Genomic DNA, 12,482 nt, shown 5'->3' with positions numbered 1-12,482 from the left:
AAAAAAAAATCAAGCCGAAATTAAAAAATATATATATATAGCTCTGGCCTTCGAGTGGTGCGGGCGCGTGCCGGCGGCGCTGGCGGCTCCGCGGCCGCGCTCAGAAGCCGTTGCCGCTGATGTTGATGGACTGCAGGTCGGCCACCTGCATGACGTTGATGCCGCTGCTGGCCAGGCGGGCGATGCCCTCGGGGCAGATGGCCTCCATGGCCACCATGTTGGTGGCGATGAGCGCCGAGGGCGCGGCGCCGCCGTTGCCCTCGGCCGAGGCCGCCGTGTCCATGGGGACGGCCGAGACGTTCATGGCCACGCTGCCGGCGCCTCCCTTCTTGTTCTGGTGGGTCTTGATGTGCTTGGAGAGGTGGTCGCTGCGCATGAAGCGTTTGGGGCACTCCGGGCAGGCGAACTTCTTCTCTCCTGGGGGAGGGAGAGGGGTGTCAGGGACGGGGAGAAGGCTGGGATTTGGGAAGGGGCTCCTGCCCGTGAGAGGGGCAGGAGTGAAGGCCTGAAGGCCAATGCTCCAGGACACTGGAATTTTGGGAAAAGGTCCCTTCCCATGAGCATGCTCAGGCTATGGAGGAGCTCTCAGCCCAGGAGCTCAAGGCCAGTGCTCCAGGACATTGGAATTTTGGGAAAAGGTCCCTTCCCATGAGCATGCTCAGGCTCTGGAGCAGCTCTCAGCCCATGAGCTCAAAGCCAATGCTCCAAGACATTGGAATTTTGGGAAAAGGCTGGGACCTTGGGAAAAGGAAAAGGTTCCTCCCCATGAGCATGCTCAGGTTCTGGAGGAGCTCTCAGCCCATGAGCTCAAAGCCAATGCTGCAAGACATTGGAATTTTGGGAAAAAGTCCCTTCCCATGAGCATGCTCAGGATCTAGAGGAGCTCTCAGCCCATGAGCTCAAGGCCAATGCTCCAGGACCCTGGAATTTTGGGAAAAGGTCCCTCCCCACGAGAATGCTCAGACTCTGGAGGAGCTCTCAGCCCAAGAACCCAAAGCCCACCCTCCAGGACGCTGGGATTTCAGCTCGGGGAGCCCCAGGAGTCAGAGCAGCCCCCGGAGCAGCGCAGCCCCACCTGTGTGCGTGCGCTTGTGCCGCTGCAGCTCGTCGGAGCGGGTGAAGCGCTTCCCGCACAGCACCCAGGTGCAGATGAAGGGCCTCTCCCCCGTGTGCCACCGCAGGTGCGCCCGCAGGTGCGAGGTCTTCCCGTACACCTTCCCGCAGCCCGGCACGTGGCAGATGTGCTGCTTTTTTTTCCCTGGATCCCCAGAGCTCCTGCAAGAAGGGAAGGGTTAAACACGAGGGGATTTCAGGTGATACAGCCTTGGGGGGAATCTGCTGGATTAGGACCTGTGGGGTTGATGGGTGTGGGGTGAGGCTCAGCCAGGTTTGGGGTGAGGCTCAGCCAGGTTTGGGGTGACATTCAGCCAGGCTTGGGGTGAGGTTCAGCCAGGTGTGGGGTGACATTCAGCCAGGTTTGGGGTGAGGTTCAGCCAGGTTTGGGGTGACATTCAGCCAGGCTTGGGGTGAGGTTCAGCCAGGTGTGGGGTTAGGTTCAGCCAGGTTTGGGGTGACATTCAGCCAGGTTTGGGGTGAGGTTCAGCCAGGTTTGGCAGCCAGGTTTGGGGTGACATTCAGCCAGGCTTGGGGTGAGGTTCAGCCAGGTTTGGGGTGACATTCAGCCAGGCTTGGGGTGACATTCAGCCAGGTTTGGAGTGACGTTCAGCCAGGTTTGGGGTGACATTCAGCCAGGTTTGGGGTGAGGTTCAGCCAGGTTTGGGGTGACATTCAGCCAGGCTTGGGGTGAGGTTCAGCCAGGTGTGGGGTTAGGTTCAGCCAGGTTTGGGGTGACGTTCAGCCAGGTCCTGAGCCAGGTCCTGCCCCTGGCTCACAACAGCCCCACAGGACACGGGGAATTGGGGCTAGAAAGCTGGGACAGGAGCTGGGGGTGCCCAGGTGGCCACGTGGATGTGGCACTTGGGGACATGGGTGGCCTTGCCAGGGCTGGGGGAACAGCTGGAGCTGATGATCTCAGGGACCCTTCCCAACCCAAAGAATTCCACAAAACCAGGCACTCTGGGGGTGCTCCTGGTGCCAGGCCCGTGGGCAGCAGCCTCACCTGCCCTCTCCTTCCTTGCAGTAGGGACAGGTGCAGGCTTCCCTCCGCGTTTTCCGGCCCTGCTGGGGCTGGGGGTCGGGGCTGGTCTCCCCCTCCTCCACGGCCGCGCTCTCGTCGCCCAGCCCGTCGCCGCTGCTGCCGTGCAGCCCCAGCTGGGCCCCGTGCTCACCTGCAAGGCAACGAGGGGGGTCACAGCAGGCTCCCCTCCTGCAAAGGAGGGTCTCCTCTGCCGGATGGAGCGTGATTCCCACCCTTTTCCCTCGGCTTTCCTGACATTCCCCAGCCTGGGGCTCTCCCTGGCCTCCCCAGCCCCTGGGCTTCACACATTTTGGTCCAGGTCTTTAATTTATTTCCAGGGACTGTGATTCCAGCCCCAAATCTGCCTTTTTCACACCAGTTTCCTCACACAAAGGACATGCCATCACCTCAGTGTGGCAGGTTTGAGATAAATTCACCTTTTCCCAGCAATTTTCTCACGAGGAATCCGATTTCTGTGACCCGAGTGTGGCAAGTTTGAGACAAGCACGCCTGGACTTTTATCTCATTCCAGGGTTGCTCTCCCAAGGCTGAGAAATGAAGCCCCAGGTGGGAATTATTCCCAAAAAACCCATCTGGGGCTTTTCCTGGTGCTGTCTCCAGCAGCTCCAGTGAGGATGAGGTGACAGGAAGGTCAGTGGGGGCATCCTGGGGCTGCTGGTCACTCACTGCATCCCCTCTGCCCTTTTCAAACCTTTGGCATTCCCAAACCCCAGCCCACGATCCTTCTGGGAAGCCCTGCTGAGACCAGCACCTCGGCCAAGCACGGAAATTTCCTTTACAATCCTGGTTTTCCACACAGGAGCTCCGAGGCAGGAGCCAGGGAGGAGGACAAATTTCAAATCCCCTGTGAGGCGCAGGCTGGGCGCTCCTGGAGGTGCCAGGAGGGAGTTTCACAACCCGGAGACGGCGCTGGGAATGAGGAAGAATTCCTGGCAAGAACAATTCCCCAGTCCCTGGTGGTGCCAGTGCCAGCAGGCGTCAGTGGTGCCTGGGCAAAGCTCCACGGAGGGACAGGAGCCACCAGAACGGGTCCTGGGGCTCACGAGGGACAGGAGCCAGCAGGAAAGTGAAGAAATCATCCCTAAAATCCAAGCTGAAGCCTCCCAGCACAGCCTGAGGCCGTGCCCCTGTCCTGAGGCAGGAGCAGACTGGGGGGTTCGCTGCCCCCCAGCCCACAGGGATCCAGATTCCCTGGGAAAGGCAGAGCTGCCTGTGGGGGACACCCGGAGCTCCAAGCACCCCCAGGAGCAGAGCCTGGCCCTGCCACGCTGGGGACAGGGCAGGAGCAGCCAGGATGTCACCAGGGGCTGTCAGCTGGCACATAAACCCCAAGGACTGTCCCTTCATCCAGCCTGGGACCAGCCCTGGGCTCTGCCCCTCACCCTGGGAGCAGGGCAATGCTGTCCCAGCCAGGCCTGCAGGAGGAAATTGTCCCCTCCAAAGGTGACACGATTTGAAGCCCGGCCCTCGGCGCCACATTCCCGAGCTCCCTGCCAAGCTGAGGATTTCAGGAGCTTCCCAGTCCCTCCCTGCAGCTCCTGTGACGTGTCTGCAGTCACAGCCTGCACGCAGCGAGCCTGGGAGGGGTTTTTAAGCTTCCTAAGCCACAGCCGACAGCTTTGTGCTCCAGCCACGGATTAGAGATTTCCCCGGATGGGAAGAGCTGCTGGGGAAAAAAAAAATAATAAAAGCAAGAAAAAAAAGCCAAAAAAAAAAAAAAAAAAAAAAAAAAAACAAAAAAAAAAAAAAAAAAAAGACAAGAGAAAACACAACTGTCCCCAAAAAAATCCCAAACCAGGAGAAAACACAAGTTCTTTCCCCAGAAATACAGCAGGGAGGGGGAGAATCCAACCAGGATGCCTTGGAATGGCTTCAATCCTTCGAGAGGCAAAAGCCTACGTGGTGTTTTCTGCCTTTTTGGTGCTGGGGGAACAAATCCAAATCCTGCTGCTGGAGATCTGCCTCTCAGCGTGGTATAAATCCAGGGCAGCAGATCCTGGACCTGCAGGGATCATCCACCCCAAGCAGGAGCTCTGAAATCTCTGGGATATGACAGGTTCGGGGAAAAGTGGGCACAGAGGATAATTCACATTTATCATCCCTGCTAATACACGTCCCTGCTAAGACTAAAGCTTCCCCGGAGGCTCCACACTTGGGTCAGCAAAGCCCTCAAAAATACACTATTAATAGAGCAAGAGGAGGTTTAATCCTTGGAAAATGGAGAAAGAGGGATTTTGGGAAGGCAGGAGAGGAGAGCTGCCCCTGGCCCCGCTCCAGCAGCGACCTCTGAGCCCCCCCAGGAACGGGGCAGTTTCTGGTGTCCCACCAAAAAACCCCAAACCCCGGAATCTTGGCCTGAGGATTCTCTGCACACAAGGTGTTCCTTGTGCAGGAAAAAGCTGGGGTTTGTTTGCTTTATTTAGCAAACTACCAGGAGGTGAGAAAAGCCTGGCAGGCAGGAGAGAGCAGCTCTCACACCCACCCTGGCCAGCCTCAGGCAGGGGAACAGACCCCGTGTTCATTTTTAGGGGAAGAGCTGGAAATGAAACCCAAACCCAACAAACTGGGGCCGATTGTGCAAACTCTGCACCTCTGGCAGCTGTGCCTGGGCAGAGGGTGAGGGGGGAGAGCTGGCACCAGGCACCACTTGGCTTCCTGGCAAGAGGAAGTTTTCAGGTGAAAAGAAAGAAAAGCAAAACCTGGGGACACGCAGCCCCAACCTTTCAGGGTGTGTTCCAGAAAATACCTCCACATTTGGTAGCTCACAACTCGAGTTCTCCCCATTTCCTGCCCAGTTTTTGGGGTCACTACCCTGCCCAGAACAAACCCCAGCTGCTCCAGACACACCAAAGAGCCTCACAAAGGGACAAAGTGGCTTTGGAACTATGTCCCCGTGGTTTTTTCCCATCTGATTCCCTCCCTGGTTTGCAAAACGAGTTAATCTGCACCAGGAGCTCATCCATGTAAATGAGCCAAGCTCTGGCTCAGCAATTCCTTGGAGATCGGGGCCATGGAGAGGGAACCAGAGGATGGGGCAGGCTGGAAGCCTGCAGCCCAGTGAGTAACTGGGCTTTAATTTGGACTCTGATGACTCCAGAAGCCACTCCTTGGGCAGCTCCTGTAATTGCTGGAGGTTTCTGTGCATCAGGATGAGCGACACTTCCTTTGGAGGGGGGATAAATTGGGACGGAGCCGATGGAATGAGTGAGGTGGGCTGTAAAAGGGAACAGAGCTGAGGCAGGGAATCACCTCATCATCCACTTTGCCAGATCCCTGAATCCCCCAGGATTTGCCAAATGCCTCTGTCACGCTGCAGACTGACAGACAGAGCCCCTTTGCCCTTCAAATTCCCCCCTGAATTGTCACAAAACCAGGACGAAGCCTCCGGTCCTGCCTTGCCTTGGCTGGGTGAAAGCACCCAGAGCAGCTCACCCTGCAGCACAGGCAGGTCCCACCAAAGCAGCCCTGCCATGCAGGCAGAAATCCCTGTGTGAGGGCTGTGGAAGGAGGGAAATGCCTGGCTGAGACAGGGAAGGGCAACTCCCAAGGTGGGGAACCCCAGCAGGCGCCTCGCACCTCACCCGAACCTCTGTGTGCCTCTCCCTCACAGCAATCAGGAGTGGAAGCTTTCCTGAGCCACAAATCCCAAGTTTTTGATCCCGAGGAGGAACTGATGCCTGTATCACCCCCAGGATCTAACCCAGGCACCCTGGGATGGGGAGGGAGGGGATGAGGAGCCGTCTGGACGCTGCCAGCCGTGCTAAGGTGGGAGCCCACGCTCTGGAAGGGAGCCACGCGGAAACTCCCCCAAAGCCGGGAGCCAGGACGTGTCTCCTGTGTGGGGTGATAAGGACGGGGCTCCAGCAGGGCTGGGACTGGCCCAGATAAAAGGGAGAGGCAGATCAGGGCCCGGCAGACGGGTCTGGAGCCGGGACCTCTCCCAGGAGGAGTCACGGGGTGGGTGCCGCGCACCCGACCCGTCCGACCGGCACGGCTGCCAGCCCTTCCCTGCCCCGCTGAGCCTGGCCCGGAGCAGCAGCTGGGACAGGAAAAGGAGAAGAAGCAGGGCTGCCCCATGGGGCCCAGGATCCACAGGGTGTCCCCTCCACGGGGACTTTGTGTGGGGCACAACCTCACCCAGACAAAGCTGCGACAGTGCAGGCTCTGCCGGGATCGCTCCCCTTCTTCCCGGGCCAAGCCGGGGGTCTCTGGGGGCTCGTGTCAGTCCCCAGGGAACGACACGGAGGGAGGTCAGGCCAGGAACGCAGAGGGGATGTAAAGTCCAGCCTGGCTGGGACCCAGAGCAGGAAGTTTCACAATGTGCTGGTTTGTGCCGTGATGTCACGGCTGCGGTGAGACAAACAAGGGCCGCGCGTTTGTCGCGGGCGGGTCCCGCGGGGCCGGCTCCCTTCTCCCCTCCCCACCACGCTCGATGCCATGGGGATGCCTCATCCAGGCGCTGCTACAAAGCTGCCCTTAAAAACCAGCAAACAGGACACAATCGGGGCTTTGTGCCACGGGCCCCGCTCTGGGAAGGGCCCTGGAAGGGCCAAGTGGGAGCAGGGAGCAGGAGGGGTTTGTGGCACACGCTGCCGAGGGCTCCTGTGCCCACCAGGGACTGCTCCATTCCCCCTCGTCCTCCTCCCGAGGAGCTGGAAGCGAGCTCGTGCTGCCCAGAACATCCCAATCCCACCCAACAGCTCCATCCAACCCTGGAATCAAACATCCCAAAACGAGGCATATCCCTGGAGTGCCCCCAAAACAAGGGGGTTTAATTCTAGTGCTGACCGCTCTGGTGGTCACCTGTTTACCCAGCACACTCCTCAGCCAGGCAGGGCTGGGACAGGGTCGTGGGGACAGCAGGGCTCTGCCAGGGACAAGCACATGGAGACAGAGCCACTACAAGGACACCGAGCTCAGAACAGCCCCTCCCTATGGCAAAAGAGGAAGAGAAACCCCGATGTCACAAAATCCCCACCATCATCCCTCTCACACAGGATGTCCCCTCCCTGGGCGGGCTGGGGTGACACTGAGGTGGCTCTCAGACCCCACTGAGGTATTGCAGACCCCACCTGAGCCCCAGACCCCATCCCTCTCACGTGGGCAGTGCTGGCAGCAGCCCGGGGAGGGTTTTGGGGCACTGCCAGCTGAGGAAATCCCCCCTCCCTGGCTCTGGGGGTGCCCTCCCCAGTGGCAGAGCCAGTGGCAGGGTCTGTTTGCCCACCTGCCACCCCTGGTGGCCACAGACCTGTCCCTGCCTCTGCTCCTCCCCAGCCCAGCCAGGGAGGAGGAAGGAACAGCCTCTGAGCCACCCTATCAACACAGACACCCAGCCAGACCTGCACAGAGCTGGGCTCTGCATCCCATCCAGGAGCAAAAACATCCAAGTTTTAAAGACCTTTTCAGATGTTGTTTTCTCCCTGAGGGATTTTTCCCCTGTCAAAAAACAGGAGAAAACCTCACTGGCAACAGACCCGAGGGGCTGGGAGCCACAGGGGTTCAGGAGGGGACACAGAACCCCCCAGGAGGCCGAGCTGAGCTCTGGAAGGGGCAGGACACGCAGTGCTGCCAGCCCAGGTGGCAGCTGGGGCCACCACACCCCTGGCTGGGCACCTCCTTCTTCCCCAGGAACAGCATCCAAGGAAAACCAGCCACAGCCCCTCCCCTGCCAGGGCTCATTTTCCATCTGCCTCCCCCCGGAAGCAGAGGAGCTTTTCCTGCTCCAAAATTCCTTCCCAGCTCCTTGCCTGGAGCAGAAAGTTCCAGCACACGTGGAGGCCTGGAAAAAAACTCTCAGGGATTTGGGAAGCGTTGGGAACAAACCCCTCCCTCAAATTCCCAAGGGAGAGCTCGGATCCGGAGGGACGCAGGCCTGGGGGGGCTCAGCACCCCTTGGAGAGGGGCTGGTGGTGGCTGGGGGGACAAAGGGACCCAATGCCACGTCTGAGGGACACGGCCAGAGAAAAGCTCCTCCGGCCTGGAGTCAAACCCTGCCCCTGGACCAGCGCCAGGAAGCTCTGTGCTGGCCACGGCTTTCCCCATTTCACCCCAGGAGCCTCCCGGACCATCCCACAGGGCTGGGGCTCCCCAGAACACCGCTCTGAACCCTGCTCTGGCTTTGCTGTTAAAATGTCCCCGTGCCACAGTGACAGTGCCAGCCTCACGTCCTCGGGGGTGGGGACAGAGCCAGGAGGCCCCGCTGCTGCTGCAGCTCGTGGGGAATTCTCCACGGTGATCGAGGGTGAGAGCTGCTGAGCTAAAAAAAAAGGAGAGGAGAAGGAGGAGAAAGAGGAGGAGGAGAAAGGAGGAGGAGGAGGAGGCGGTTGCATGGGTGGTCTCTAGAACGTTCCTCCCTGTTCCACCTCCGAGGGCAGAGCCAGGCACGAATACAGGAACTGGGCTCGCCCATGCCTTTCTCCAGCGCCTTCAAAACAAGGAAGGAGCCCGGGAGCACCAAGGAAGGAGCCCCAGCCCGGGCAGGAGCCTCCCCTGGTGCGGGGATGGGGGCGAGGGGAGCCTGCACACCCCACGGGTCACACAGGCCAACGCTGTCCCCTGCCCGGTGCCAGCCCCGCCTGTGGGAGCCCCCCGCGGGTCCCTGGCTCGGGGAAATCCAAGGATCAGGCTAATCCCGAGGCCAGAGTGACCCGTGGCTTGCCTGCGAGCCAAGCTGCTGTAGCAACAGCCCAAAATAATGCTGCAAAACAAGCCCGGGGGAGCAGCCGCTGCCTCTCGCGAGAGGGAAGCTCGGGCTGGATTGAGCAACATTTTCTGCTGCCTCTCAACTGTGACTAAATCCAGCAACAGCCCCTTTTAGCCAGAGCCAGAACACAAAAAAAAAAAAAAAAAAAAACCCGGAAAAAACCCCAAGGAAAACAGTGGAAAAGCAAGTGGAGAGCGCTGCCAGAGCCGATCCCTTCCGCGGCAGCAGCTGAGCAGGCTCCAGCTCCGTTCCCACGTTCACGTATCCCGCTTTTCCCAGGCTGTGGGAGACGGTGGGGTGGATCCGCGGGGATCCGAGCAGGGTGCCCCGTGCCCACGGGACCGGCTGGGCCACGCTGAGGTCACGCTGTCCCGCGCCAGCACCCAGACACTTAATGAGCCCTTTCTTCCACCCCTGGGAGGAAATTCCCCGCAGCTCCGTGACTGGGTTTGTTTTCATGGGCTTTTCAGTTAATCCCTGTGTTTTATGGCCATGACTCCTTACAGGCTCAGCCAAGGAGCCGAGCTGGACTCGGGTCCTCAGCCCAGCCCTGACCTAGACTCCTGGGTGGCCTCCAGAGCAGGACAGTGGCACAAAACCAGGTGTCCTCTTTCTTCTCCACTTTCCCCCCCACAGATACCTCCTCCCTTTCCTTCCAGACTTAAACTCCCCAAAAAGACCTTTAGTGTCGTCTGGTGATGAACACACTCCATCCCCAGGGCCAACACAAGCCCCACCCCACCACCAACACCATTTGACACCGACCATGCCCAGCCCAGCCCAGCCGGGCCCATGGTTTCTCCTTCCCATGCCTGGCTGCGAAAGGGGACCGGGGAGCCGAGCACTCACCGGGGGCGTTGGCGATGGCCAGGGGCAGCCCCTGCAGCTGGTGCACCTGGATCCCGGACGCTCCCAAGGCACTGAGGTTAATAGTCTGGAGGCCCGGCACGGAGGAGAGCTGGGCGGCGTTGACGGTGACGGTGCCGCTGGGCAGGGAGGCGATGGGGGTCAGCGTGGTGCTGGTGCTGCCCGTCTGGCCCAGCGACACGCCCTGCATGGGGGCCAGCGTGATTGTCTGCGCCTGGGGGTTCTGCACCTGCAGGTTCTGCAGCTGGATGGTCTGCCAGCTCACCTGCCCGTTGGGACCCACCGTGGGCGTGCGGATGATGATGGGGCCGGAGTTGGGCACGGCTTGGAGCTGCAGGTTCTGCAAGGTGTCTTGGGAGATGGCTTGAGTGGCAAAGGTCTGGCCAGAGAGCGGGGTGGTCTGGAGGGCTTGGATTGTCTGCCCTCCTTGGACCAGCTGCGGCTGGATCAGGATCTGCTGCTGCTGCTGCTGCTGTGACTGCTGGCTCTGATCCCCCTCCTTCTGCTGCCCTGGCTGCAGGGCCACCCCGGACACCGGGGTCTGCAGAGAGTCCGAGCTGGGGACGCTGCTGGCCCTCTGGGGGGTCTGCGCCTGCACGTTGGTGCCCACCGTGGCGCTGGTGGAGAAATTCATGACGCCCACGTTACTGGTGGTGGTGGTGGTGGAGTAGCTGTTGGCGTTGGTGAAGAAGGCGCCTGAGCTGGCCTGGGACGTGGCCGTGCCGCCCGAGCTGCTGGCAGCCCCTGAGGTGGCCGGCTGGGAGCTGCTGTCCGGCGAGCCCGAGCTGCTCAGGGTGCCCGTCTGGGACGTGGGGGCCAGGCTGGCGGCCACGCTGTTGACCGGCAGCAGGGTGATGTTGCCGTTCAGGGCCACGGGCACGTTGGCCACGTACTGGGTCTGCCCGGAGAGGCTGTTGTTGGCCAGCCCCACGCCCTGGATGGGCACGGCCTGCTGCAGCAGGTTGGGCATGGCGATGAGGTTGCTGCTGCCCGCACGGCTCGTGATGATCTGCTGGTTGGAGCCGGGGATGATCTGCAGCTGCCCCGAGGCATCCTGCTGCACGTTCACCTGCGCCGGGGTGGTGGCAAACTGCAGCTGCTGCCCGTCGATGGTCTGGAACTGGGGGATCACCTGGTACTGGATGTTGGGGATGACGCCCGGCAGGCCCGTGAGCACCTGCTGGTTCTGCAGGCCGGACGCCGAGGTGACCACGTAGGGCCCGGTGCTGACCGGGCGGCTCTTGGAGGCGTCGCCGCCGTTGCTGCCGTTGCTGCCCGGCTCCTTGGAGCCCGTGGGGGTGCTGGAGCCCGCCGAGATGATCTGCCAGCCGTTGGCCGACTGGGTGAGCTGGGCGGCGGCCGCGTTCAGGTCCAGCTCGCCGCTCCCGCCCTGCTGGCCCTGGGAGCTGTTGGAATTCTCATTGGGAGACTCGATGCGGCTGCAGGTGGCTGCCAGCAGGGCCAGCGGGGATGGCTGTGACTCCTGGGGATGAGAGGAGGAGTTACGCGAGTGGGAGGCGGCCCGAGGGGCAGGCCCGGAGTGGAAAAAAAAACCAAACGGGGAAACAAAAAAAAAAAGAAAACTTAATAAGAGAAAACAGGGAGGAGCATACTCAGAAAAGATAAACACTCCTTCCTGAACAAACCCACCCACAGCCGGAAAAATACAACTGCCAGGCACAAGGCTGTCAGGCCGGGACAGCCTGAACCCACACGGAAAAGCCTTTTGGGAGGGAGCCTGCCTGGGAAAGCCAAGAGAGGAGAGAGCTCCTCTACCCCCAAGCCGGGGAATCCCCCTGGGGCACGACAAACCCCCCAGGCAGGAGGGTCATTCCTGGGCTCCCCGTGCTGGAGAAGGGCCAGCGGGGGCCGTGGTGTCACTGGCACAGGGGAACTGCGCGTTTCCGAGGAGAGCCGGCGAGGAGGGGAAGCCACGGGCGCTGCTTGGCAGCGCTCACCCTCCTCTTCCTGCCCGTGCTGGAACGCTTGCCTGGGCCCAGCAAACAGCTCGGCCCGGGCCTGGACTTTGCCACGGGTTCCCCGGGGCCAGCGGGGCCGATCCTGCCCCCACTCACCTGGGCCTCCCCACCGCCGGCGCTGCTCGTGCTGCTGGCGTCGCCTTCGCCCTTGTCGGGCTTCACAGCCGACATCTCCTCGGTGCTCTCTTGGTCTGCGCAGGAGGGAAGTGACAGCCCCGGTTAGGGACATTTTGGGGCAGGGCAGCGGCACGAGGCTCGGCAGGGCCCGGCAGGGCCCGGAGGGGACACGGCGGGCCGGCTCTGGGGGCACCATGTGCTGCTGGCGCAGCCGGCGAGGGGCTGCGAAGAGCAGGGAGCTGCCAAAGAGGAGCTGGCAGCGGGACAGGGGGGGAGGACCCGGCCCTGCTCCAGGCGCGGCTCCTCCCCGGCCGCCCGGGACACTCCCTGGCCCCCGCCGAGGCGCTCCCCGGGCCTCCCCCTCGCCTGCCCCGCGGGCCGGGGCACACAGCTCCCGCCCGGGCCGCGGATCCACCCCGGGATTCCCCCCGTGGGTCCGGCCCTCGGGATGCCCTGCCCGGGGCTGCCCCGCCCGCCGCCCCCCAGCTCGGGGGTCCCCGCTCCCACCGAGTCCTTCCTCTCCCAGCGCTCAGGAGCCTCCTCATCCTCCGCCGCCACCGGGGCTGCGCCCCCGCTCCTGCCCTCGCCCCCGGCACCGGGGTCTGCCCTGGGGAGGGGACGCCGAGCGCCCCCCGCCCGCTCGCTCCTTCCCACGGCC

The 12,482-nt window shown here is 61.7% G+C and overlaps 1 protein-coding gene across 1 annotated transcript; it reads right to left on the bottom strand.

Moving 5' to 3' along the window:
- Positions 1 to 12,470, bottom strand: SP1 (Sp1 transcription factor). Its single transcript, XM_041472160.1, has 6 exons — positions 12,332 to 12,470; positions 11,804 to 11,898; positions 9,711 to 11,211; positions 2,120 to 2,288; positions 1,076 to 1,275; positions 1 to 417 (listed from the first exon to the last, which is right to left on the bottom strand). Exons 2-6 carry the CDS (start codon positions 11,876 to 11,878, stop codon positions 101 to 103), a joined length of 2,262 nt encoding a protein of 753 aa, XP_041328094.1. The 5' UTR covers positions 11,879 to 11,898; positions 12,332 to 12,470; the 3' UTR covers positions 1 to 100.
- Between the last annotated feature and the right edge of the window lie 12 nt (positions 12,471 to 12,482).

The sequence above is a fragment of the Pyrgilauda ruficollis genome, unplaced genomic scaffold, assembly GCF_017590135.1.
Source record: "Pyrgilauda ruficollis isolate IOZ18807 unplaced genomic scaffold, ASM1759013v1 scaffold280, whole genome shotgun sequence".
Lineage (NCBI taxonomy): Eukaryota > Metazoa > Chordata > Aves > Passeriformes > Passeridae > Pyrgilauda > Pyrgilauda ruficollis.
The sequence above is the reverse complement of the archived record's forward strand: the minus strand, read 5'-3'. Positions and strand labels throughout refer to the sequence as shown.